Source organism: Bombus pascuorum, chromosome 6, assembly GCF_905332965.1.
Source record: "Bombus pascuorum chromosome 6, iyBomPasc1.1, whole genome shotgun sequence".
In the NCBI taxonomy this organism is placed as follows: Eukaryota; Metazoa; Arthropoda; class Insecta; order Hymenoptera; family Apidae; genus Bombus; species Bombus pascuorum.
Window position 1 is genome coordinate 13,036,253 of NC_083493.1, and position 26,160 is coordinate 13,062,412.

At 39.0% G+C, this 26,160-nt stretch overlaps 2 protein-coding genes across 3 annotated transcripts in view; one reads left to right on the forward strand and one right to left on the reverse strand.

The window, feature by feature from the left end:
• LOC132907844 (calmodulin-like) overlaps window positions 1-22,360 on the forward strand; it is a 60,816-nt gene extending 38,456 nt beyond the window's left edge. For both annotated transcript variants that reach the window (XM_060961282.1, XM_060961281.1), the window contains exons 5-7: window positions 12,367-12,457; window positions 19,703-19,759; window positions 20,693-22,360. In XM_060961282.1, coding sequence (XP_060817265.1) covers window positions 12,367-12,457; window positions 19,703-19,759; window positions 20,693-20,775 — 231 coding nt within the window. In that variant the 3' untranslated portion in view covers window positions 20,776-22,360. The remainder of the gene's footprint in view (window positions 1-12,366; window positions 12,458-19,702; window positions 19,760-20,692) is intronic.
• Window positions 22,361-22,906: 546 nt separating this feature from the next.
• Window positions 22,907-26,160, reverse strand: part of LOC132907833 (uncharacterized) — a 54,680-nt gene continuing 51,426 nt past the window's right edge. The window contains exon 8 of the mRNA XM_060961252.1: window positions 22,907-26,021. Within this exon, the coding sequence (XP_060817235.1) occupies window positions 25,683-26,021 (339 nt within the window). The 3' untranslated portion in view covers window positions 22,907-25,682. The remainder of the gene's footprint in view (window positions 26,022-26,160) is intronic.

The following is a 26,160-nucleotide window of genomic DNA, read 5'->3' on the forward strand; positions in this document are numbered from 1 at the left end:
TTCATTCTATCTAGTTGTTATCAATTTGTTACACAAACATAGTATTCGTGCTGTAGACGGCCGCTGCTACTTTCACGTGCCTACTTTTTCTTTTATACTGTAGAGCTCCGTTTATCTAAACTTGATATAAATCCATCAAGGGATAAACTGCAATAAAACTTGAGTTTATATAGTAGAAGTTTCCTGAGCTTCCCCGTCTGTGATATTTCGTTCGTATAATAGAAATCCACTTTCGGAAATGTAATTTTAATCGGCAGAAGTTTACTTAATTCATTCGACGCTATGAATTTATATAAGAATTTCGAAAAACAATTCAAAATTATTTTTAATGCCTAAAGCTGTGTTGCTTCAAAATAAATCCTCGATTTACGATAATGTATCAGTTATCATGCTCAAGCCTAAAGGTATGTTTCAAGCCTAAAAGCTATAATTTGTCATTCATAATGACTATAATTATATGCTATAAGTGATGAATTCATAAAACTTCATGTTTTTCGCGCTTTGATCGTCGAGTAATTTCGACAGCGTAGCGCATGCTTCATCGTAATAAGCAAATAGCGTATGATAAACGCGCGTCGATGAAACATCTTGGCGTTGAAAGCGTTAATCGAGTAGTAACTAATATGTCATTCCAATATATACATTTGAAATAAATGTAGTTCTACTGGCAAGTGGCATCCTTACGAGCCTATTCTACTCGCAGAAAATTAGATAACAATAATCGAAATACGACATAAAGATTTTCTCATCCAGCTGTCGCTTTTCATTTCGTTTCGCAGCCGAGAATGAGAGAGAAATTTCGTTCCGGTAATCTTAGCGGATCTGAGACGCGAGATTTCACAAGTTTTCCAGTTGCAGACTTAATGCCCTCTCGGAACGGGTCTGAGCTTATCTTGAGCGACAATGAGCAAGAATACCGCGTGGTGTAACGACCTACTTTCATTTACGTATGTACGCGAAATTCAACGAGTACTCAGCGAAAAATCGGAGTCGTTTTTTAACCGAAAATCTTGCGGAATCAATCGGTGATTAAACGTAGGTATGAAAAGATGATTCTTTTTTAGACTAACTGAATCGAATAGAAGTTTTCTGCTGACCAGGGTGTAACAGGTTTGTCGGTTTTCAACAGGGAAATTGATAAAGTCGAGGAGGAGGAATTATCGTCACCTTTGGAAAGCGAAACGCGCCAAGGATGGCGCTAATGGAACCGCCCTCGATCGATTTCCGTATTAAGATTCGCTTTCAATATCGAGGCCACAAATAAACCTTCGGCGGATGTGTCGATGAATAATTAAAGCGTCGAACGATTCGTCATACCGGGAGAAATAAACACGGAAGAGAAAGTACACGGTGTTCCTCCTTCGTGAAAAGTAATCTAATCGAAGAAAGCGTAACTGGAAGAAAATGCCAGCTACTCCAGTTACCAAGAATCTTTCATCTGACGGTTAGCTAAAAGGTAGCTTTCAAGCTTCGAAAAAGTACTGCAACGAAAGCCGCAGCGAGCCACTGGTCTTTCGTGTAGTACAAAGGGAACGTCCATTAGTCCTTTCGGCGTAATACGATTCAATCTCGTGGCCATTTTTTTCGTTCGATTCTTTTGGATTGTTTAAATCCATCGCGTATACATCGCTGAATTCATGGAACAATTTACGGCTGGTCGTTCAATGAGTAGAGTCGAATTCGCGGAAAATTTGATCGTAAAACAAAAACAAAGTGATTGCATAGAGCGAATACTATTGTATGGAATGCAAACGTCCATATTGTTTTGTATCAAATGGGTTAGCTTCGATGTGAGTACCATCGAGCAAGTATATGATTGCATCCATAGGTAATTCGTAGATAATTCGATTAAATTCTTCGATGAGAAAATACAATTTTTGATCATGCGTAGTGTACGATAGATTTGACGATCGTCGATACGCGATTTCGAGATGGAAATCATCGCGAATTAAGCAACCATTTAAATTAGGTTCCTAATGAGCAATAATATCGTTAAATACGCTAATTTGCAAACGTAGAGTTTCGTATATTTCGTCATCGACGGTACTGCGTGATTAATGTCAAATTCTGTTTGATTCTATGGATGGAAAATACAATGCATTCAGAATGTATGCACTTACATTGTTAGTTTATTATACAATTGGTTATACGGCTACAATAAGTGTGACAATTGCATTCAATGGAATTTGGGTTGCGTGGATTTTATACGACGCAAGGTGTGCACTACGTGACAATGTCGCGCGGAAAGTATGGCGCCAGGCGCATTTGTTAATTATGATTTTTATTTTCGTAAGAGATGCCGCGTCGTAACGAATTCTACAACATTTCACAAATTATACGATGGGTCATATGCACACGTATGCGGTGGAATAATACAACGAATGCTGGAAAATCCTATTATCCATCCTACCGCTTTTTCCATTCTATAAAGAATTCTGCCGGCAACTATGACAATTATTAAATTGTCAATCTGCTGTTTTCTTATCGTTTGTAGCATTATTTGATTATTAATTTCATTCACTTATCTTTTCACGTTTACTACGTATACGATAAAATTAAATTATCTTCAAAGTCGATATAAATTATATATATTTATCTGTATCTTATAATTTGATCACTGACTGATCAACTTTTTACTTGTCCCTTGACAATTTGAAATCAGAAATAATTATTTGTGAAATAATTTAGAAATACTTACCGGTATATGCTGAATTCAGAAATAATTTTCCTATAATATATATTAATTTAGATACAGAGACAATTCGTTTAGAACGAATTACGTATGTATACACTTCGATGCACGCTAGAACGAGCTGATACTACAACGAATAAGCATCCAATTAGTACATTTTAGCGTATCCCACTGAAACAACTTTTTATCACGAATTGCGTTTCCCTTGAAAACATAGATTCCCCGGACTATTCGTTAGAACATACATTTCTGCAGCCAGGAGTCGATCGGTTCGCTTTTCCGCTCCTTTTTTTTCACCTGGTCTGACTCGTATGTACTCGAATTCCAGAAGTCGATAACGTACTTTCGACACGTGATCGTACCTATTCGTCCTCATTTCCAGCGCAGCGATAATGTACCACCCACGCGCAGTTATCGTACATATTAGTTAGTTGAACGAGCTTAGCCACCTCAATACGCGTTCCGCCGAACTAACTTCGTCTTATGATGGCGGCTTTAAAGGCCGTTTGTCGTTCATCTTGCCGATGGCAAGATCTCCCGAGTCTCCGCGTTTCCATCGTTCCAACACGTTCCAGCCATAATTCCGAAATATATTTCGTGCAATTTGTCTCGCTTGCGAAGCGCGTGCAACGTGCAATTCGTAAACGAGAATTTAGTACGATTACAAGCGTTTTAGTTGAAAAAGTGAGAAACGAAAATTGTCACCTCCCGTGCGGGTATATTCGGTGAAATAGAGGAAACAAGTGTAAAATGGAGCAAAGCAGCTGCTTTTCCCTCAATTTGAGGTAACGAGGATTCGCAAATGCTTGTAATCTTCGGACATAACGGCGCAAACAAGAGGAAAGAAAAATTGTTGAGAAAATACCTGGGAATTCATCGGTCGGCTGCGGCGAGCTTTGGATTCTTACCAGACACAGACTCGCCTTTATTTCCCGTTTACACGAGTTGTATGAAGACATAGCTCGTGTAATGCGAATCAACGTTGTCGGAAGTTTCTCTGCTTGTGATTGTTCCGCAAACACTAACTTGTTAACCGACAAGGACAAGTTAAATCGTCACTTGGATCAGCACTCTCTTGCAGATATAATAATTCTGTTATTCAGAGATCCTTATTTTTTACCTTTTATTTGTCTTACAAATAAACGATGTCGTGTTTATACGTGTTTGCAAGTATATAATAAATTGTCTTAAATTGTCTCAACTTCGTGATTGTGGAAGGTTTTAGTTGGCTACCAGGTTAAAAGTAAAGATCGTTACGAATTGATTCGCGATAATACAACGAGAATTAACTGTGCTAGTTAGCTTTGACTAACAAATTTAACAAACCCATCTTAGTTACCATTTCCTTGATTGCACTGCCAAAACGTAATGCAAACAACGTCGATTTAACTATCCAACGTCGCAACAGAAATAGAAGTCCTCTGTTGCTCGTACGCCTTTGCTCAAGAAAGTGTTTCCGATTTGTTGATTTTCGACGGACAGAGGCAAATGAATCATTTGCGATTCCGACAACTGTTGTTCAAATAAATCAATCGCAGTTGTGTACTGCGTGTCGAGATATAGCAGTCGTAAATTAAACTGAGAAGTAGTAGCGGCTACTAATATATTAAGCTTCAGATACACTTGAGACCACTGCATTTTGTTTTATCTGTTGTGTATAAAAAGAATAACGCGACTTACGACTAATGTGTTCTATTCACAAGCAGAAAACCAGTAAATATTGACTACTGTCTCAAGTATTAAAAAACGAAAAGAAAAGGTCAATACAAATATAAAGTTTTATTTCAATATATCGTATAAAATGTATATTACGTTGACTCTACATCGAAAGCTTATTCACAGTGGAAAGATATTGATATGAAAATCTAATTTGTACATTATTTATCTAACATTATCCATATTATGTACACATTATTTAAAATATTAGCATCTCGTTTTTATCGATGAAGTACGATTATTCGAAGCGAAACACTAAGGATTAGGTTGTCCGAAAAGTTTCTTTCGTTTCATAAGGTGATAATAGATAAACAATAATTTCTGTTTTATATTATTTTATTGAATTAGGTATGATCTGTTTCATTTTATTTCTATTAATATGTTCGCGCATAATTCAATAAACTAATATAAAACAAAAAACATTGTGCGTCTGTTATTTCCTTATAAAACGAAAGAAACTTTTCGGACAACCTAATTTCATTGTTAAGGAATTAATTTTACCCTCGATTGATTCTACGATAATAACTTATCATGATAGCTATCAAATTTACAAAATAGTCTGATAGTCTGTCTGTGCTATCCACGAGTGCCTTTAGCATCTACGCATTCTCAGCACTCTACAGCAGAGCTGACCGAGCCACGGTCCACAAAAGATGAAAAAAAGTATAGCGCTCTGCTACCTATTATCTAGTATATTAGAATGACCGGTTTATATGCATCAGGCGCTCAATTCCGTGCATCTTCCAATGCGTAAAAGTGAAAAGGCCTTGGCGGAGATAAACTTTCTGGAGAACGAGAACCGGAGGTATGTGGAGCGGCGTGTCTCAAAAGGGAGCGTGTCAAACCGTTGCGCCACAATACATTCTAATGACTGTACCATCGCAGCTCGACCATAAGGACATTCATCCTGCCGTCGTTTTCGTGCACCATTCTTCTTTCCACCGCGTCGTCTACATACACTTTCCTAGCCATTCCGCGGCCTTTGTTGCCTGGTCTTCCCTTTCTTCTCTTTCTCCATCAACCAACCGTTTCCACTCGTTCCCTTTTTCTCCCTTCCTTTTCGTCTTAGCCGGCTGCGTTTATACTATTTCCTCGAGCGTTTCTCGATTATCAGGGAAAAAATCTTCGTCTCGTCGTCCTCCCTATGATCCTTCATGCATATATTCAAGCTGGAATCCGGTAAGAAAAATCACCACCGCGATATCAATTTAATCATCCTCTGTTCTTCCGTTTATCCAAGAAATCGTTGCATATTAATTCGAATACGATACCATTTCCATGGAATATTCGTCTCTTTTCGTCCGTTAACGAGGCTCGTATTACCATCCCTGGTCAGGGGTCAATTTGTCAGCCAGATAAAACTCGAGTATTATTTCATTCGTTATTCGATGTTGAATATCAGTACATTTAACCAAGTTATGGTTTTCATTGCGGTATCACGTGTATAAATTGCCGTTCGTAAATACACAAGAGGACATCAACTGGTCTCGTAAAGAGCGTAATAATTGATCTACTCTATCAGAAAATTAAATATGTAAAATCATTTACAGAATTCGTCGAATCAAAAAGTGACAAATGCGGTAAGAAGACTAGTGATATTGTTAAGAATTTTGGATCTTAATTGCCGAAATAATGGTATAGGAACACTAAATTTACACTTGGAATTTGTATTAGAATAGTTATATATTTATTTGATAAACGATTTCAAAGATATTCGTCGATACACACTTGCACGCGTCTCACCTTCTTCCATACAAAACTGTCAACTGAACAGTTTACATTCCTTTGTTTTCGAGACGCCGCGCGCACACATACTTCCATACACTCATATTCACATACATGTATCACTATTACTTGGTTAATCTAGTCTTGCACATAAAATTATACATATTTCGATAGATATGAATTCCGAGATTGAAACCCCTAAAGAAAGACACGACAAATATAAGTAAAAAAGGAATTTAATCGAATTGTACGTAACTGGTGTTATTATAATATTGAGCGCATGAGTTCTTTAAAGCGTAGGATTTTAAATGAGATTCGTTAAAGACTTTAATAATTCCCTAGTGATTGTTCATTTTATTACACAATTTAACCTTTAATAAATGTCTTAATACTCATGAACAGACATATACGTATATATACATACGTACATTGATATAACAAAGCAATTTGCGGTATCCAGAGAACGACCAGTTCGCCGTTGCGTGCGGCCTACACTCAGTCTTGCTATTAACGACCCGTTCCTCTTCCTTCTCCTCGTTCCATTCTCGAAGCCATTACGTGCTTACGCGCGGACGCACGCTATCGGCCGACGCTGGTCACTTTTACCGCTCCATTTAGCTTCTCGTATCCACTCAGGATCGCGGCCGCTTGAAATTTAAAAAAATAATTTTCGCCTCGTTTTCAAGCAATTATCTCCACGAGGAGACTAACGCGTGGACTTTTTTCCAGCTCTTCGACCTACGCGATCGTAAAAGTTATCGAAATTTTTTAATTGATTCGAATGAATTTTCAGCTTAATATCGAGTGCTAATGACTCTCGCGGTTCTCGTTTTCCTTGCTCGTTTTACTACGCAGAATTAATTTAGTTTTAGATCCGATGATCGACGATCGTCTCGTTGGGAATCATATTGTCTGGAAATCAAGCTTGTTGTCAGGCTGAGTATCTGGCTTCGTAATAGACGAGGCGGAATATTTATCGTGGGAAGTATACATATATCGTGCACCGCCTTTATTCGATACGAATTAATTAACTTCGTTTTATCACGCATCAAATATCCCTTGGAAAATCAATGATTAAATGTTAATAATGACGCGGAATATACATCGTATCGAAATCCCTGGGTGCGTAATACGCTTCATTACACACGTCCTACCGTTGATTATTCGATTAACAATGGTAGGAGGATAAATAATGGCGGTGTGAAAGCGCTTGGAGTCGTTGGCTTCGCGGCGTGAGAGAGCGATTCAACCCGTCACTCGCGTTGAAAGCTTCGCCTCGATCGCTTTAAATCGCCTAACGCGCGCTTAAAGAGTTTAGCGAGCCGGCATTGGGGTCAGACGCGACGTATCGCAGTGTCCCGAGTCGATATTTTAATCTCCGTGGCCTGGCGAGCGCGCCGGCAGCCGGATTGTAGCCGGCGAATAAAAAAAAAAAAAGGGAAGGGAGGAAGAGAAAGAAAGGAAAAAGAGCCGGAAAACACGAGAGAAAAAAGTGAAAAGCGAGGAGCAAAGCGAGAAACAGCTTCGAAAGAACGGGATAAAACGATCGAGAGTATAGTGGATGACCAGTAAGATTTATTGCGTTCGTTGAGGAAGGGGAAAGAGACGAAAGGGTGAACATTAGAGAAAAGCTAACAAAGACAAAAATATTGAGAGAGAAAAAAGAAGACGCGACGACGATCTCTCGCCAAACGCCATATTCCATGATCTGTATTCTGAAACGTTCGTCTTCTTCCTTTTCTTTTGTTTGTTAAATACAAACCGTATTTTGCATGGTTCCGGGAGTCAATTCGCGTAGTGAAATATGAATCGTTTTAACGTATATAATTAATGGAGTATGTTATTCATTGCACGATCGATGTTATTCAACTGTGAACAAATTAAATTTCAAAATGGAAATGTATTGGTATTTACGCGTGGGAGGTATGAGTTTTATCAGTTAACGATATCGAATTTGTAAAACAACTTGATACGTTCAAATTGATTATCTGTAATTCTACGATGGCAAGTAGAAATACAATTTTTGCGTGGTTTCTACGAACAAACGAGTTACAGAAAAGAATATCCAAACGAATCGAAAAACAACACGGTTCAAAATCTGAGAGGTCGTTGAATATGCAGATCGCTGCGCCGAATAAACAATTTATTGTCTGTAAGGAACACGCATCAATAGGAAGAAAAATGGAATAATCTGTGAACCGGAGAAATCTATGACGAACAGAAGAGAGTCACGGGTCAAAAATTCAGATCGTCTCCCAGGAGTATTGGCATGCAAATATTGTACGTTACTCGCCCTTTGAGTCAGTTGAAAGCTACAGAGAGTCCAATTTAAGTTAATTTAAACCAGCAAAGGACTACTGTAACATCGTCAAAAACGAACATCCATCGTGAGTCAACGGTGTTTCTTCGACCACGGGAGAAAACCAGAAACGTTATCTTCTCGCCTTACTAACGGTGTAATCGCTCCTTAATCGACAAAAGTGGCTTTTCATTGGATTTACGCGAGGCAAATAGAAAAGGTACGAGCCCAGCTAATAGGAAAGGTATGCCCTTTTAAGCGGACCACTTTTAATATCACAAAGTGTACGCTTTGAAAGAAGAGGATGAAACAATGGGCTAATTGGTTATCACGAAAGAAATCGAAGGGTGCGAGGAATTGGAGCGAATCTTAATATTCCGGATGCGAATAGCCCGACACTTGGGAAATTTTTTATGCTCTTACAGCTTCGATTACGTTCGTCACGTCCCAACGCCCTAACGCCTCGCGATTATCACCTTATCGCAGTAGCGATTGCCATTCCTTTCTATAATCCTTTTTTCGATTTTCTCTCGTACCTGCCTCTGGTCGTACCAAATTTCGACGATTTGTTCGGAATTCGCGATAAAGCTCACGAACTTATTTGGTTATCTGACTCGTAGCCTGGCAAGAGCCTGGCATGATTTATTCTGTCGCTCGTACACGTTCGCGTGAGACAAACGAGCGTATGCATGAGAGACCAGCATAAGGCGATCTTAGATCAGAGATCATAGGGTGAACTGGATACGAAAAATCGGTATTTTAATCTTCGTCTTTTGCATTAGCATATATATGACACAGTTTCTTTTGTCGCGTTATTTCTTTTCCTCGTTTTCTCTGTTTAGTTTCTCTGCGATTTGTTTAATATTCCAGTTCATTATTGTGAATTGTAAAGAGAACTAATTGGCAACGGCCCCGATCAGCGACAGATTTTTTCCTCGTTAGTCTGCCTTGTTCAGCCGTGACATTGTTTCAAGAGGGTCGACGTAGAATACGCGATATGCGCGTCAGACCGTGTATGCGATTAATCGTCCTTAACCTTTGCAACGCAGACTTAATCGACGATTGATTAATCACGCACGGTTTACACGTCTATTGCCACGATTCGCGTGTATTCCAGGCACCGAAAAACAAGCCGATGTCTACCTTTCCATTTCCCGAAACACAATCTCTCCCCTTCGTTTACTTGCTGAAATATCCAATTTCGCGGCTGGTCGAGGCGTTCCAGAAAAAAGTTGATCGTGAACAGCCCTGGATTAATCAATTAGATCGATCGTTCCGATCAAAATACTTCGAATTCGATTCTCCACTGAGACTCGTTCGATAGGTCGATCAACGATCCGTTCGCCAGTCACTCACCGATGAAACTGTCGCGCAAAAATTGCACTCATCGTGCGATGGAATCGTCATGAGACACGCTCGGATGTCGAGTATGCAAATAACGATAGTGTTGATTACGACGTGTTATTTGTTGGCTCGACGACCACATGACGAACCACTCGTGCGAGCAAATAATGGAATAGTTAGAGAACTAACGATTTGGTAATTGCCATAATGGCTGCTTGATTACGATTTCCGACGTCGATGAATGTGAGAATGTCACGGGGAAGCGCGTCGTCGCGATTCGAGACGCGGCATCTTGCGTGAAACTCTTTTCTTTGCTCTTTCCCATTTCCTTGCACAATGGTGAACAATATTCCCCTGTGATCGGAAACGGAGCCAGACCAACGATTTCCAGTCAACGGAGAAACAGAAAAGTGTGTGTAATCGTTAAGCTGTAATGGGAGACTCGGCGAGTTCCGCCACCTGGAAACTGGTCGATTCGCAATCACCGACTATCTACCCGACGTTGTTACCTTTGACCTCAAGACGCTACGGAAAGGGAAAGAGTGGAAGGGTGTTCAAGCGAGCCCTTATTCCTACCTCGTCTAGAAAGGACTTCGTGAATTGGAACGCATTGCGTAATTGCCGAGAGAAGAAACTTTTGGCGCCATTGTACGTAAACTTGATCAGATGGTGGAAAATTAAGGAGGCGAGAACGAGTATTTAGTTACTCGAATGTTCTATCTCTTTGCTGAATAAAGCTAAGGCACATTATTCCATAAATAATCTTCCATAAATTGTTTTGTACGCTGTTGGAAAGTAGGTTTCCGACTTGCAACGAAGGCGTTACCTTGTAAGCGAAATAACGAGGAGAATCGATGCGTAGCTCCATTTAAATAAATACCAACTACATATTGCACGCCAGCGAAGCGCGGTATCGTAAGGAGACGATTCTCGTTAAGCAACCTAACTTTTCTCTCTATCAATTTGCCTATCTTCGTTTAAGAAACAGGTAGCGTTCCGTGTTTCGAGCTTGTTCACTTTCCACTAACAGCATCGTGGAAAATTAAACTTCGGATACTATAATGGTTCTGAACATTATGAAACACATTTATTATTCCATTTATCGCGATGTAATATTTTGAACAAAAACCGTTCAACATTGGAACGATGTTTTCTTTATATCGCAAATAGTCAGAGCGAATATCGATTTCTCTTTATTTGAACTAACTAGAAACATGTTTAAAAATACAGGATCAACGTGATTATATGGATCTGGACGGTTTCAAAATATACGATGAATAAACGTGGCTGTGCAATTTCGTGAGCCAATAAAAACAGAAACGCAGATCGAATGTCGAACCGCGAGACGAATCGAGATATTCGTGTAATACCATACGCATTACAATATTTGTATTATAACTGAATAGCAATCAGCTCTCTAATTCAATTATTCTTCCTACCGTAACAAATATTCCCCATAATCGCAAAACATCGACTGATGGCTCAGGAAAGTATTTGCACAATTATCATAGAAAATTTCTGTGTGTGTATTGTGTGTTTCATATGAAACATTTTGAAATGTCTTTAAACCTGTAACAAGACACGGCTGACATGGTTATAATGATTAATAAATGTTGTAAGATATTTATTCCAAACGTATATTTTGTAAAAAGGAATGGTATACGGTACACAGCACGAATACTCATCTGAAATATATAAAATATTAAAGATAATCCCACTGAATACGGAGACTTATTAATATAAATATTTTTAATTTGTTTGAAACTTGATTAATGCGATTATAAGATACTAATCGGATTTTACCAACTTTCGAAATATTTCGTATAACGCGCACAATATATCGGAAAAGATGTTTACCAGTGTTCAAATACTTTCGCGAGCAACTGTATTCCCACGATACCGAAAATCGACCATTAAGATCAGCGAAAATAGCAGTTTTTCGATCCTGTTTACTCCCCTTTCCACCCCCTCGTTATCCTCGGTCGATGAACTTTACTTGTTTGCTTGACAATTCAGTAGAAATCTCGACGACGTTGGTCGCGAATGGACATCGTTGCTCGACGCTGTGGCTGCGCACGTGACTCCTTAGAAACGTGGCCTGGTTTCTCTTTCCATGGAAAATTCAAACCCATTAATTTGCTGGTAACGAAGCAAGCATCGGAGAAGGACGTTTGCACTGGAAGCTAGACGTACGAGTCGAAGGTCGTCGCACAGAGACCGTTCCCAGGAGCTGCATCAATCCCAATTCTGCTTCCACAAAAGTGCGATGGTTTCATGATTGCGTCTGCGACAGCGGCACCGCCTGACAAATAATAGAGACGTGCGCCTCGTTATTATTCCCGCGTCGGCATTTACTCGCGAGCCTCATCGTCCGCGCGATTATCGACGCCCTCGAAAAGAGCCATCCTCCCGTTAGGCTCGGAGAGAGAAAAGTGCCGTCTGCCATTTTCTTTGCGCGGATATTCCATTTACCTCGAAATAAAAGAATCTATCTCGCCCGGATGATTCAAACCCGAATGCTCTAACCGGTGGCATACGGTGTAGAATGTTGGCGAGCAGTTTTCTGTAGCGATTCGTTGTTTGCTTGCAGGTGTTCGACAAACACAATCGAGGATACATCACCGCCTCCGACCTGAGAGCCGTGCTGCAGTGCCTCGGCGAGGATTTGTCCGAAGAAGAGAGTACGTATCTTTTACCGTTCTCTGTATGTTTATTTTATTTATATTTATTTTATATTTTATCTTATATTGCTTTGTATTTCATATATTATTTATCCTATTTTTTATTACGTTGTATTTCATAGTTTATTCATTTTATATTATATTTACTTTATTTAATAAGTTTTCAACTACGTATATCACAGTGGATGACGTATTTATTTTCTTCTCGGTCCGTCTGAAGTTTTCTTTAAATTGTAGTCTTTTATTCAGGACAAACAAATCTCTGTATCTTGCAGACGTATCGAGTTTCGTGTGTCGTGGATGGTGTAAATACGTTTTCCTATGCAGTCTGTTTGAAGTTGACTGTAAATTTTATTCTCTTGTCCGGGATAAATAAATCGAAGATGCGAATAAATAAATCGAAAGGACGAACAAGGTCTGGATAAATAAAACAAAAATGAAAATAATAATGGACAGTGTTGATAGTAAAAACGGTGGACGAATGGAACTTCATGGCAGAATGGCGTGACGCGGAGCACATTCAAGAGTATTCCTTGTGAAGATAGAAAGGAAGGGTAGTATAGAAATATGTGGTACTCAATGCATGGGATGTATATACTTTAAGAATTGGGGAAAACCGTAGGAGTCATAGCAAGTGATATATCACGAGGGTCGTGGTACCAAAATTTTTATTTCCCATAATTCTAAGATCCCCAGCTTTTTGGGATACCTTTTCTAGTTTATTTACGATGCGTATGTAATGTCGGAGCATCAGAATCGTTTGTATAGACGCGTCTTGACCGAGAAGTAAAAGTGTAAGTAGATCGTGCCGTGTCGAATCAGACAAACGAATCTTCGAATTTTAAGAACTTGATCTTAGAAACAGATATTGATGTAACGCTATAAATCTGCAAGACTGTATTATCTGATGTTCCCATTATCTCAATTCAAATCGTCATATCCAAGTCAGATAAAAAGTTTTCTATCTTCAGGGAAAATTATCGAATTCCAACTTCGAGTTATTTTTATTTAATACTCGGAGATCCGAGATTATAGTCAAGCATTCGACAATTTTTCTAGAAAAATGTCAGTGAGTAAAAATTTCATCGTTATTTACATGGAAGCCAGTTACCAGTAAATTTCAAAGAAATTTTCAAAAAACGAAACGATTGAAAAATATGAATTTTTATTTGTTCTTGTTACGAATAACCATTATTGGTTACCAGTAACCAATATAAATGATCGGGATTTTTCGTGGTTACCAATAACCATTTTCGATGACCAAAATTTTATTTTGGTTATCGATAACCAATATCGATGGCACAAATTTTTGTAGTACGATATCTTTTATTTTATTTTCTGTTTCATATGTTTTCATGTTTCTTTGCTTAATAATATATATATGTTTTATAACTATCTTCCTTATGTCATCAATGAATACGTATTAATTATATGTAATAAATAAATAATAATAATTGACACGTTATCAGTAAAATTTTTGCTGTCGATAATGGTTATTGGTAATCAAAATAAAATTCTAATCATTGATAATGGTTTTTCATAACCAAAATGAAGTTCCCATTAGAAATAACGATTACCGGTAATCAACAGAATTTTAATCATTTATTGTACAATGGTTATTTATAATCAATATTTTTTTAAAAATTAAGATCGAAATTATGATATCTGTTTGATAATACTGCGGTAATAAATGATTAAAATCTCATATTTTATTGTTATTACTCTCGTATATCAAACGTATCGTTTAGTGTAATATTTGAAGTATGTCTGAAGAAAATAGTTTCAAGAAATGATTGAAATAAATGTAACGAAAACACAAATACCGTTGCATCTCGCAAAATTAATTTTGAAAACGAAACATTCCGCTGCTTTAACGCTACGAATTTGCAGAGATTGTCATTGAGTATTTTCATTGTGTTAAACTAACTTTTGTTATGTATCCACATATTAGGTTGTCCGGAAAATGTCTATCTTTCGCAAACGTATTTTTTTCAACAATGCACCTTCATACAAACGTGAAACCAAGTCGTGAAATGTCGTGGTGTTTATCTCAACAGAATAAAATAGATCGTACGTAATTCGACAAAATAATATAAAACCAAAAACGTTGCGCGTCTATTATTTCCTCGTAAAGCGAAAGAAACTTTTCGGACAACCTAATACTTTATCAAAGATATGCCGCTATAAGTCTATAAAATTTCTATGAAAGGTTACCAGTTAGTTATTTCACTCTGACAGTTCTAGCGTGAAAATACGCCGTAATTATATAATACTAAACTATTTCAGATTGATTAAACGAATCGGAGATATCGAGATTCGTCGTTTGTAAACTGTCGAACAAGTACAAACGAGAAAGAGGCCTCCCGAGAGGCAAAAACGAGAAGGGAAGTTCGCGGAAAGTTTTCATTCGATAGCAATTCCGCACTTGTCTTTCGTTCCCGCGACAAATCGATTCCAATCTCGCATCGCGCTGGTTAAAACGCGCGGACGAAAATCGTGCAACGCTCTATCTGTCGCGGCGAATTTTCGCCAGAAATCTTCACGAACGCATCCTCGAAATATTTGCAATATTCGCGCTGCTAAAATTTGTCCAGGTATTCTCGTACATTTCCACTACTCCATATCCAAACTCCGTGGAATTTTTCGTTAGGAAATCTAAGGAAGGCTAAATCGAAAAATATAGGTCGTTGCTGGGAACGGACTTGGGAAATTCAAATATTATTTCGAGTGCAAGCGAGTCTGAGAAAATAAAGGGAAAAATGGGCAAAGACGAAAAGACAAAATGGCTGTTATTATCACGAAACGAAATAAAATTCCATTTGGAAAAACATTCGTTGCCATTGTTCTCGTTTCTCCTTGTTATCTCGTTGGATTAGCCGACACGCGTGATCTCTAATTTTATTTGACGTGTCGTTGCAAGCTTCCGCAAGTTCGACGAGGTTTCCCTCGTCCGAAAGAATACGAAGAATTCTTTGTTCCTTTCTCGATCGACTCCGCTAGAATTTCGTAGGGTCACGCAAATAAACAAGGACTACAGCTCCTCCGAAGTTATCTTCTTTTACACGACGATCTTGCAAACTTTTTTGCAATTTAAATTGTACGTCACGTTGTCGTCGTTTCGTCCGATCGCCCGAGCACTTTCCTAGAACACTTTCGCAAAAGAAGCTTCGTGAGAAATTTCGTTACGCGCAATCGCACACCGAATGGCTACCAAACTCAGTGATACTTGCTGAGTACGATTCTTTTTTATGACGCGAGGAAAATTTGCAACACTTTGGGAGAAATAGCTATGGAATACTCGAGATACTTTTTCTTTGCTTGTTAGAATATCCCTCAAGCGTTGAAATGTGAATATTAATGAAAGTTAAATAAGCGCAAAAGGCTAGGTATTAATTTACTCTTGTTGAACAAATCGTGCATACTTGTGGTGAAATACGTGTGACACCATGTCATACGTAGTAACGTTTACAACTTTTATGACGTAGCGTACCTGCAACTTCGGTACATAGTTTCACTAATACTTCCAAGTGAATCTTCCCAAAATTATAAGCTTCGCATTCAAAAGAAAAAAGACGCGCGAAATATTTTTTTATCGACAGAAAATCGAATAAAATCTTTTACGTTGTCATCGCCGCTATGGAACCGCAAACGGAATACAAAGAGTTAAACTTAGGATTATTTTTTACTTTTTTAATTCTTTGTGACCTTAGCGCCCAGCAGTGATTTGAAAATTCACGGTAGAGACGATATTTTTCGCCACGTCTCGTTACGGTGACCAACCGAGCTGGATGAGCCTGTTAACAAACTTAACTCGCTCGAATGGGCCAATAAAACAACAGTGACCGCGCAAAAACAACGAAACTATCCTCCACTCTTGTCTCTCTTTCTCTTCCCTCTTTCCCGTGCTTCTAGCCTTTGCGAAAGTTTTACAATAGACAATCAAGAAGCATCTCGAGCAAATTTGTCGAGGGTTGAGTTAATAGCGCGACCCGTTCTGAGAGACGGTAAATTGCGTGGCTTCATCTACACAGGGCAACGTAATAATCCGTCCAATATATGGCATGAGGTTACTAATTGACTGGAATCAATTTATGCTCTATATGTATTTCTGCCTATCTAGGTATTAACATTTGCCGTGGGCTATGAAACCGATTACGGTAATAGCTCACCGAGAAAATTGCCAATTGTATAATTTAGTGACGAGTGTTATTAAATATTCATAAGTCACGCGGTATACCGTAAATGTTTTCGAAGAAGAAGATACGGTAAGAAGTGATCTCAAGTGATCTCGTCATCGATACTACGGATCTTCGTTACGTATTAACCGTTTTTGATCGTGGAATTCGACTTGATATCATTAAAGAACTATTTGCTTCAGAATTTCGAGAAACACAATTGGGATCATTTCCAATTTTTACCTTAAAATTTACCGTCAACGATCTTTCAGTTTCTCGTGATACGTCGCAAGGGTTGCGATTCTCAAGTTTCTATTTTTTACAATATCAAAATTCCAAATATTTGAAGCCTGAAGGATATCCTTCCCAATCTATTTACGACTCATCCGCAATACTGCAACATCTGCATCCTTTGGATAGACGTGTCGTAGCGGGAAGTAGAATTCTAAGTAGATTGCTTCGTGTAGAGTCAGACAATATATCTCCAAATATTAAGAAACGTGGAACTATTAAAAATTAATATAGAGGAATAAATATTAAAAAGAATCGTCGAAGAAACATTAAGGATCTCCAAATTTCGAGAACAGGAAAAAATTTGTTATTAAAAATTGTTATTTGGTAATGAAAATATTTCACATTTTTTGTTCTCATGTATATCAGGGAAGAAGGAAAGAGGAGATAAAATTGTTATACAAACATAGGTCGTTTAAAACTTTATTAAAAAGTTATGACAAAAATGAAATGAAATACAAAGGGAACAGTAACAGGCTCGCGTTTACTGCGATATCATGTAAGAACACATCAGCGACACTTACGTTTGCTCGGTTTATGCAAATGTAACGAATTCTCCATTTCAAGATGTTTACATCTCAAAGTGATTACATTTGGCGAAACGAAAGAAAATAGAAATAAAATTCGCTGGATAATAAATTCTACTTTCAGCCGCTTCAATTTTGAATTATCGATTTTGATGAACATTTTGAGATGGAGAATCAACTGCCTTCAGATAAACAGATAGAACGTAAATATCGCTGATGTATTCCTACGTTATGTCGCAATAACCGTAAGTCTGCCACTGCTCCCTTCGTATTTCATACTTTTGTCGTAACTTTTTAATAAAGTTTTAAACGACCTATGTTTGTACAAGACTTTTTCTCTATTTACGCGCACAGAATATACTGACAACGTTTGGCCGTTAATATCTGCGACTCTCTGTATAATATATCTTGTCAACAATATATTTCTAAATTTTAAAGGAATAGCTATACACACAAAAAAGTATATCTTTTTCTTTTGAAAGAAACAATCTAGGTCAGAATGATTCATAAAGTGTAGAAAAGTCAGATTGCGTGTAGGTTATTTCCAGTCGTGGTAACTTTTAAGAAAAAACAGTAATCGTCTACGGGAACTCGTACTGGGCCACTGAAAACACTGCTGTGACTTGTTTCGTGCAATTATAGTGATCGTGATGAGAATTAATAGAGTATTAGCGGATACGAGATATGGCGTTTATCGTTCGCGGAGGATCGTGGGAATTAGCAATGACGCAGCTGTTGCATTCACAATGGATTAACAGTTACAATTGAAACTAAGATCAAGTGGGATAATTAGTGGGATATAAGTAGTCACTTACAGTCTTGTGGAAAGATCGAATTTTGATGAATAAAAAGCCAATCATAGAGTAATAAAAATCCGAGGAAAGAATAGAGAGAACATCGTTGGAAGAACAGGCAAAACGCTGTGGAACGATAGAAATATATTCTTTTAGACAATCTCGCAATCTCAAAATTCATGTACAAATTTGTTGCACTTCGAGGAATTACAGTTAGCAAGTGAAATATTAATTACATAAAATCAATGTTCCGTATAGAAAATTCTAAAAAAAAAAAATAAAAGGGATAAATATCTGTGGAAGAATGGAATTATTGGTGAGAAAATTAGCAACGATAGAATTGACACGACGATTTATCGAATTATCAAACGGAATTAAAATGGACAATTGTCGACGTGGTTGCGTCATGTCTGACCACGATCGGTCGTTTTCCACTTTTCCTGTATTACACTGGTAACACGGAGCGAGGGGCAGAGCGGTTACATTATCGAGGTGTTTCTCGCGCGTGGGAAGCGCAGGCCAGAATATTAATCGCTTGGTACGTTGTTTCGCGCGCTAATACTTCGAATTTTACGGGAACGAGAGGCCGAACCGTGCCGGTGAAAAATTAAATTGGCGCTCGTTACCAGCAACCGTTAATTAGCATAGGAACGTTCATAGGTGACTCTAATCAGACTAAATGCAATATTTGCCATGTCAGTGAATGTCTACGGTGCGTATGTTAACGGTGAAGATGTTAATTTCAACTTTTCGTCAAGCTGTCCGACGATTTAACGATCGTTCTACCCAACTTGTAATAAGCTTGTATATAATCTGTTCACAAAAATCAGTGACAACGAAATTCCTTTTGATAGTTTAACGAAAGAATTTTTCAAAGGAAAAATAAAATAAAATATAATAATAAAAATAAAATTAAATAATATAAAGAAAAAATAAAAATAAAAAAGAAAAATGAAATTATATTGCGTTCCTGAAATAGAATTACGTACATATTCTTCTTTTCGTATTGTCGAATCACATGATATCATATTTTTGAATTCACTTTTCCGTGCAATTTAGAATATAAGGAAGACGTCCACGATGCAAAATATATAATACAATTTAAAAAGGAAGATTGTAAGAAGTTTTGGGAAGAAGGAATTGTATTATCGTAATATCGTGAAAGAATTTTCAAGTGTTCTTTTCACATCGACAGGTTTTCTCGTGAAACTATCAGAGAAACAATCTCGAATATAGCTGATCCGATCCGCATCTTGTATACACGTGTAAAGTGCAGCAGAATTTCACGCGTGTAAACACGTATGACAATAGCGAATATCGAGATAAGGCTAAAAGAAAGAGGAAAAACCGTAACCATAATCATTTTATCCCTGTTTACTCGAGGATTTACCTCGCCTATAATTTTTCAATCATACTAGAGAAAGAAAAGATGTAAGCTGATTTTGCTGTGTGTTTCAGTCGAAGATATGATCAAGGAAGTGGACGTGGATGGAGACGGCCGGATCGATTTCTATGGTAAGCCCAATGCCCCATAGGAGTTCCTAATAATCGGAGAAAAATACGAATGGTCGAATGGAACTGGGAATTCCTCGAGTACGTGACGCGTGTGATACGAGATCGCGATTGATCGATGTATGTTTAGTCGGAGATAGAAAAATTTTGGGGGAACGAAGAGGCAAAAATATCGAAGTATTTCGAGGAGAGTAGAAAGAAGATCGACTGTTGCGAGTTTGGAGAAATTCCATCATCTCGGTGATGCGGCTAAAAGAGAATCGAAAGGAAAAATCTGTCTCGCCCTTGTCGTTTCTATTTACATTCAACCTTCTGCTCGAGTATTGTGTTTTCAAACATATTATGTACATAAATGAGGAACGTGCATCGTCGCCATCTGCGATAAACCTAAACATTTCGATCACGATTACCCTATTTATCCCCCTTTTCCTCAAAGATGGCCAAAGCTTCCGTGTATCCTTCCCTACGAATTTCCTTAAGCGACATGGGACGTGGAATTGTTGATTCGTTGTAGTATTGGGGTTGGAAGAAGCATCTCGTTCGTGATATCTTGCAGTTGAATTAACGTATCTCTGGGACCCTCCACGACAGCAATGGTAATTCAATTTACGTTCATCGAATTTGTGACACTGGACCATGGGACGCGTTCCAGAGAATTTATTTTATTTATGGGCACCAGCTGCACAGGAAATACTTTGCACGAACGAATATACCTCTAAACTAGATAAGGGTAAATTCTATTTTATAGGAGTTTTTGAAACGTACGTAATCCTATACCGGGTTTTTGGAGCTTGCGTTCGAACGGAGGGTAGGCGTTGAATAGATTCCATAAGCAAAGGGTCGACATGAAAATGGTATTGGCAAACCTATTTATTTTTGTGACGTCTTTAAGGACACGTGGTTGCCGAAACTCCAGCAAAAGTATTTCTGTTCCAGAATTCGCCCATGCGCTCGGAGAGCCTGGAATCGACGACGACGAGGAGGACGAGGAGGAGGAGGTGCTGTCCCCGGGCTACTAGGATTTTATCTATTCTCGTATCTGTATTAGATAGAACGAATTAACATCGAGCCAACATCAACGGACAATCGCGTTCGTCGCACACTTTTTTCCCCTCTGACATTCACCTCGTTGCATGTATCGCGAACATCTCGCGTCGACATTCGATGTGCATCGAACGAAAATGATATGCTCGTAATGTCCGAGCCTTCTGCTTGCATCTGTTAAATCTTTGAGCGAAGAAAAATGTCGAGCGTAGAATGTAAGGAAAGTCGCAGAAAATGTTTAAATCGCCGCCGGCGCGGAAGATAGTTGCGTTTCGGACCGACAGAGTGCGCCACTCTCTGACCAGAGTTCACGGCGCCACTTTGAACTTGGCTTAATCGTAACGCTCGTTATCTTCGGCCAATGTCAGAGGACCTTTTCGACAAGCTCTAATCTCATCTACCACAAGATTCGTAGATACGTCTGGTGTGATTTTACGTTATCCAAATCCGAACAACCTCAACGATACACCGATCGACTCTATATGTTCTTTTAACGATTCGCAGCAACGAGTGTCGAATTGTTATAGCAACACGCGAAGAAACGATTTTCTTTTTCCCATCCCATCCTCTTTAATAACAACGGTACAGTCGATCGTTAAAGAAAGAAAATCTACGTTGATACACCATCAGACGTCATAGTGCTGATATTTTTAAGCATCTTCGTAGCAAGCGGAATGAACGACGCAGTGTGTAACGTGAACGCGAGAGAACCGGCTCGCGTTTCGTGTAACATAAGGTCCCAGCAAGCGACGCGCCGTCTAACTTCCTTCGTTAACTGCGCTACAGTGTCTAACGATAAATCTTTGCGAATTGTGATTCGCGTGAAGCAAGACACGAGAGGTTGGAGGGAGAGACGGAGACACGATCGCTAATTAAACGATCTTGTTGATTAAAGAACGCAAAGTAACGAATACGACGAACGTGCTCTATCTCTCAGATAAACGACGATTTTCTCGACTAATTAAACTCTATTCGAGTCTCTTGATGTCTCGATCGCCTGTGTCACTGTAAAAGAAAGGCGATCGGCTGATAATCGATTTCTTCTCATAAGATATATGGATTTTTCGATTTTACTCTCTCTCTCGTCTAATCTAAGTGATGCACCGTATTCTTCACCTAAAATAACGTAAAAATTAAGAAGATCCAGCACCGCAGTAAACTCGATATGTTCGAGATTGGGTTCTCCGTTACGATGTCGCTAGAGATCGATCGACGACGTTCGATCGCAACAGCTTTAGTATCGCGTTCCCGCCATTTTGGCGAACACGCGACGAAACACGTGGACGAGACGAGAACTCGCGCTTGCACTTTTTGAAAACTCTCAGTGGCGCGGGTCTCGAACGATACCAACGATCCGATTCGTTCGCAGAACGTAGGGAGCGAGTCGAGACCGCGAGGGGGAACGGTTGAGTTGTGAATTTTAAATCGATCTTGATCGCTTCGCTCTCCTTGAGCTTCGTACTGTGTACCTTATTAACGATATCTCACTGTTACGCCAAATAACAAGAGTCGCACGCTGTTTCAAATATTTTAAAGGGTCTAATAAATCTACTAAACAAACGTTCCTTGCTATGTCAATTTTCTTTACTATTCCCTTCCACTGAGAAAAGAACAAACCTGGTAAAAATAGATATCAGAGTAGAAAGCAAAAGTGTTACACTGTGATTAACTGCTAGCATCAAATTGATGTATGTAATTTAATTCACGTCGTGGTTTACGCCAGACTTATAGACGAGTTTCGTAAAACTTTAGAGAATCCGATTAATGGAAAGACAAATCGAATTTCTTGGAAGAAAGTAAAAGACGTTTGTAAAAGGTATAAGCTACGAGTCAACTAAACAACATGTTCTTTGATGAGGATGGATCACTAAAGTAGGATTTAAAAGTTATCAGTAAACAGGAAGTAAACAGGATCAGCTGTTAGCTTCTAATTTAACATCGGAAGGTTCATATCGGATTAACCAGAAGATACAGCGAATCACGAAAACAAAGACGAATATGGATCGCTTTCATTTCATCAAAAGGAGAAAGAAAGAAGTGGCTGTAGAAGGAGCAAGGTAACTGGAAATTGAAGACGAATACATATATCCACTGGTAGCCACGTAATTTTTTTTTTTTCATAAACGTTCATTTTTATTAGCGATAAATAAACTTACATATCTTTACAGTAACAACGTCCTCTCGTAACCCTCGGAAAATATGGTAATATCTATCCGCGAAAATCCATATAGATCGAGACTTCCGTTCTTTCATATTTCACGTGTTTTTCTTCCCGTTAAATGTTGTTTCTGCCTCTATGGTGTTCCGTATCTAACACCAATACATTCTCCGTCCTGTAAACGGATGAACGAGCTCGTTAGGAAGAATCGGTACGACGCGAAACGTACGTACCAGAAGTATCTACGTTTTACAGTGTGTGTTTTACATGCGGCCTACGTACGTACGGAACCTTACGCTTCCTTGGTTAAATCCTAACGATAGCGAACATACACATCTGTCAAACATAAAACGAAACGAAAACGTAAAACGAGTTCGTTAAGTATCGAGCCGAAGGATATTTCGATCATCGAACCATCGACGCCAACGGCCACGACGATCGCGACGAGATCGAGGCCACGAGCGTTCGTCTGGCTGTTTTATATTTTTAAGTTTCACTATGCCATCCTGCTTTGACCGTTAACTGGTTTTCGCTTCTCGGTCTACTAATATAATCTAGAATGGCTGGAATAAATCCTCGTTACACGAATCCCAGTCCGTTGGGCCGAACACGGTTGGCGAACGCCTTACTTCCGGCAAACATAATCCGAAAATAGTACGCCCGCTCGGCCACGGTAAATCGAGAAGAATAAAAGATATCATGCGATCGTCGTAACTTTTTCTTTCGCGAATAATTTGACGTTTCTTACGTGTATTCTTTTTTTTTTTCTTTATTTTCTTTTTTGTTCACCGACGAAAAAAAACGGCTATACAATATTCGAAAAATATGATTCCGCCAATGATTTCGAACAAGGCGACATACATGATATATATGTATAGATGTAGTACGTATATTTTACCAGTTAAGAGGAAAAAGCTTTCGTTTAATGATTCGTATATGTATATATGTATATATGTATATGTGTATATATATATGTGTATATATATACTATGTTTCTTCGGTTTACTCGTCACAGAAGCAATATATGTATGTACACGTATATGTTTACGAATATACGCGGCTAGGCGTCAAGTTTTGTGTGCGTGCTATCGAAATACAATGCGATACGGCTGAGAATTTGTCAAAACCTTCACTCCTCAAATCCTCTGTCCGACTTTATTTAATCCGGGTGCGATAATCGTTCACATGGAGCGAAAAAACAGATCAAGTTGAGAAATACACATCGTCGATTGGTCTGCGCATGTTTGCAAGATCGAAGAAGCGCGTTTTCCTTCTCGATTCTTTTGGTTTTTTCCACCGTTCAATTTGTTCCCGAATCGTCAAGGACGACATTTTTCTTGACCGCAAAAAAATGAACGTCCTATCGATTCCAAACGACAACAAAATCCTTGTATCCTTTTTAAAATCCACTTACGTTCCCTCTCCTATTGAAAGACATCGTGCGAAGAATCGCGTTCGATCATCAAAAAATGCTCGAAAAAAGAGGCTCGTCTCGACAGTGATCGCGGACACGATTTTACAAAAATGTTCGTATCATAAGCAACTAACTCTAATCGTTCACCGGTGCGAGACACGAGGCTCGTTGGTTTATCAATTATATAAAAAATCAAGCGTCCTTCGTTTAACTTTAACAATGCGGTCCCTTGAGCAGTCGAGGTTTTGGCGCTTCTCAAGTCACTCGAGTTATTCTCGTTTACCTAGTACCATCCAATCATACAGATCGTACAGTCATGCACTTGAATCCAATTGGTTTGTCAAACCGACTTGTATTTATTTTCTTCTTTTCATACTTTTATCTTTGTTTCTTTCAACGTCAGTTCCATTTTCCATTATCCAGGTCCATGCATCTTCGAATGTTGCTTGAACAAGACAAGACTCTGGAGTCGCCATCGCGTGCTCTGAACTTGAAAAGTACAACCGAAGTCACAACATGTTGGTGGTTATTAAACGCTAAGTGTCCTTACGTAAGTAACATTTAAACGCACACAACGTTTTCCTTAAGTAGCTTACGAAGCAATTTATGTCGTTACATATCTAACGATCCGCGACGACGGTTTCCACGATCGTTCTCAGACTTTGACAACCATTTCTTCCGAGAACACGAAGGAAAAGGAAATATTCGACCCGTCGTTGCGCTCATTGTTCGAGCGAATGTCCTACTTTCGTGCATCGACGTCCCGTGAGACCGCTCGTGCGAAAATCAAAACGTTTCACGACGCAACGTCAAATCATAACTGTTACAGCAACTTCGTATCGAAGTACAGAATCGCAAACATATTCACGGAATCTCAACGAAGCTTCGACAAATCGCAGGAGACTTGGAGAAACAGAAGGTCACCAAACGAACTTCGAAAACTCTCTGGTCTACGCGTCGATCATTTGAAAACAAAAAAATGATCGAACGATCGCTACTGGCAGAATAGTAGCCTAGCAAAGATAGTCCAAAAGACCGAGTACGTTTTCGTACAGCTATATATAAATATGTATCTCATCATCGATCCATTCGTCGCGATCTTTTCCTCTCTCGCACGATCGACTTCGTTTAATGGAACATCGATCTTAGCATTCTCCCTCAGGATCTTGAATTTTCACGGTAGCGGCAGCGCTGGCGAAACGTAGCCGCCTCCTCCTAACTATAGAGAATGCCGATAACGGTGGTTTTCGACGGTGATGCGAGGATGAGATAGAAGCACGATTGAAATCCCATCTCGCGACGGGTCTCCCTCAAAGGACCGGTTCTTCGTCGGTCTCGTCATTGTCATCATGCTCCTGTGCCTTGTACTGAATCATAGTTACCGAGACAGAATTTGTCTTTGCTCTTCGCTGTCTCTTTTGTTGATTGTTAACACCAGTGGGTGCATTGGCCACGCTGCTGGAGGTCGAACTGCAACTGGATCCGCCAGAATTGTTGCCCCCGTTGTTTCCCACGGGGGATACGAGATCGAGATCGAGTTGCTGGCCATGAGCGTCGATCAAAGGTCGCAAGGCGGTCCTCAAAGACCAGTAAAGTCGAGGATAGGCGCGTTCCTGTTGCAGGATTAGCTCCTTGCTTTGTTTCTGTCTCTGTAACAAAACCAAAAAGCGCACAGTTGAAGCGGATGTTCTAATCGGAACGGGTCAAGAACGAAATCATCGAGGGGAAAGTGCGTGAGAATTATCGATCGCGTTTAATTAAAGGACGAGCGAAGAGATACGCTATGAC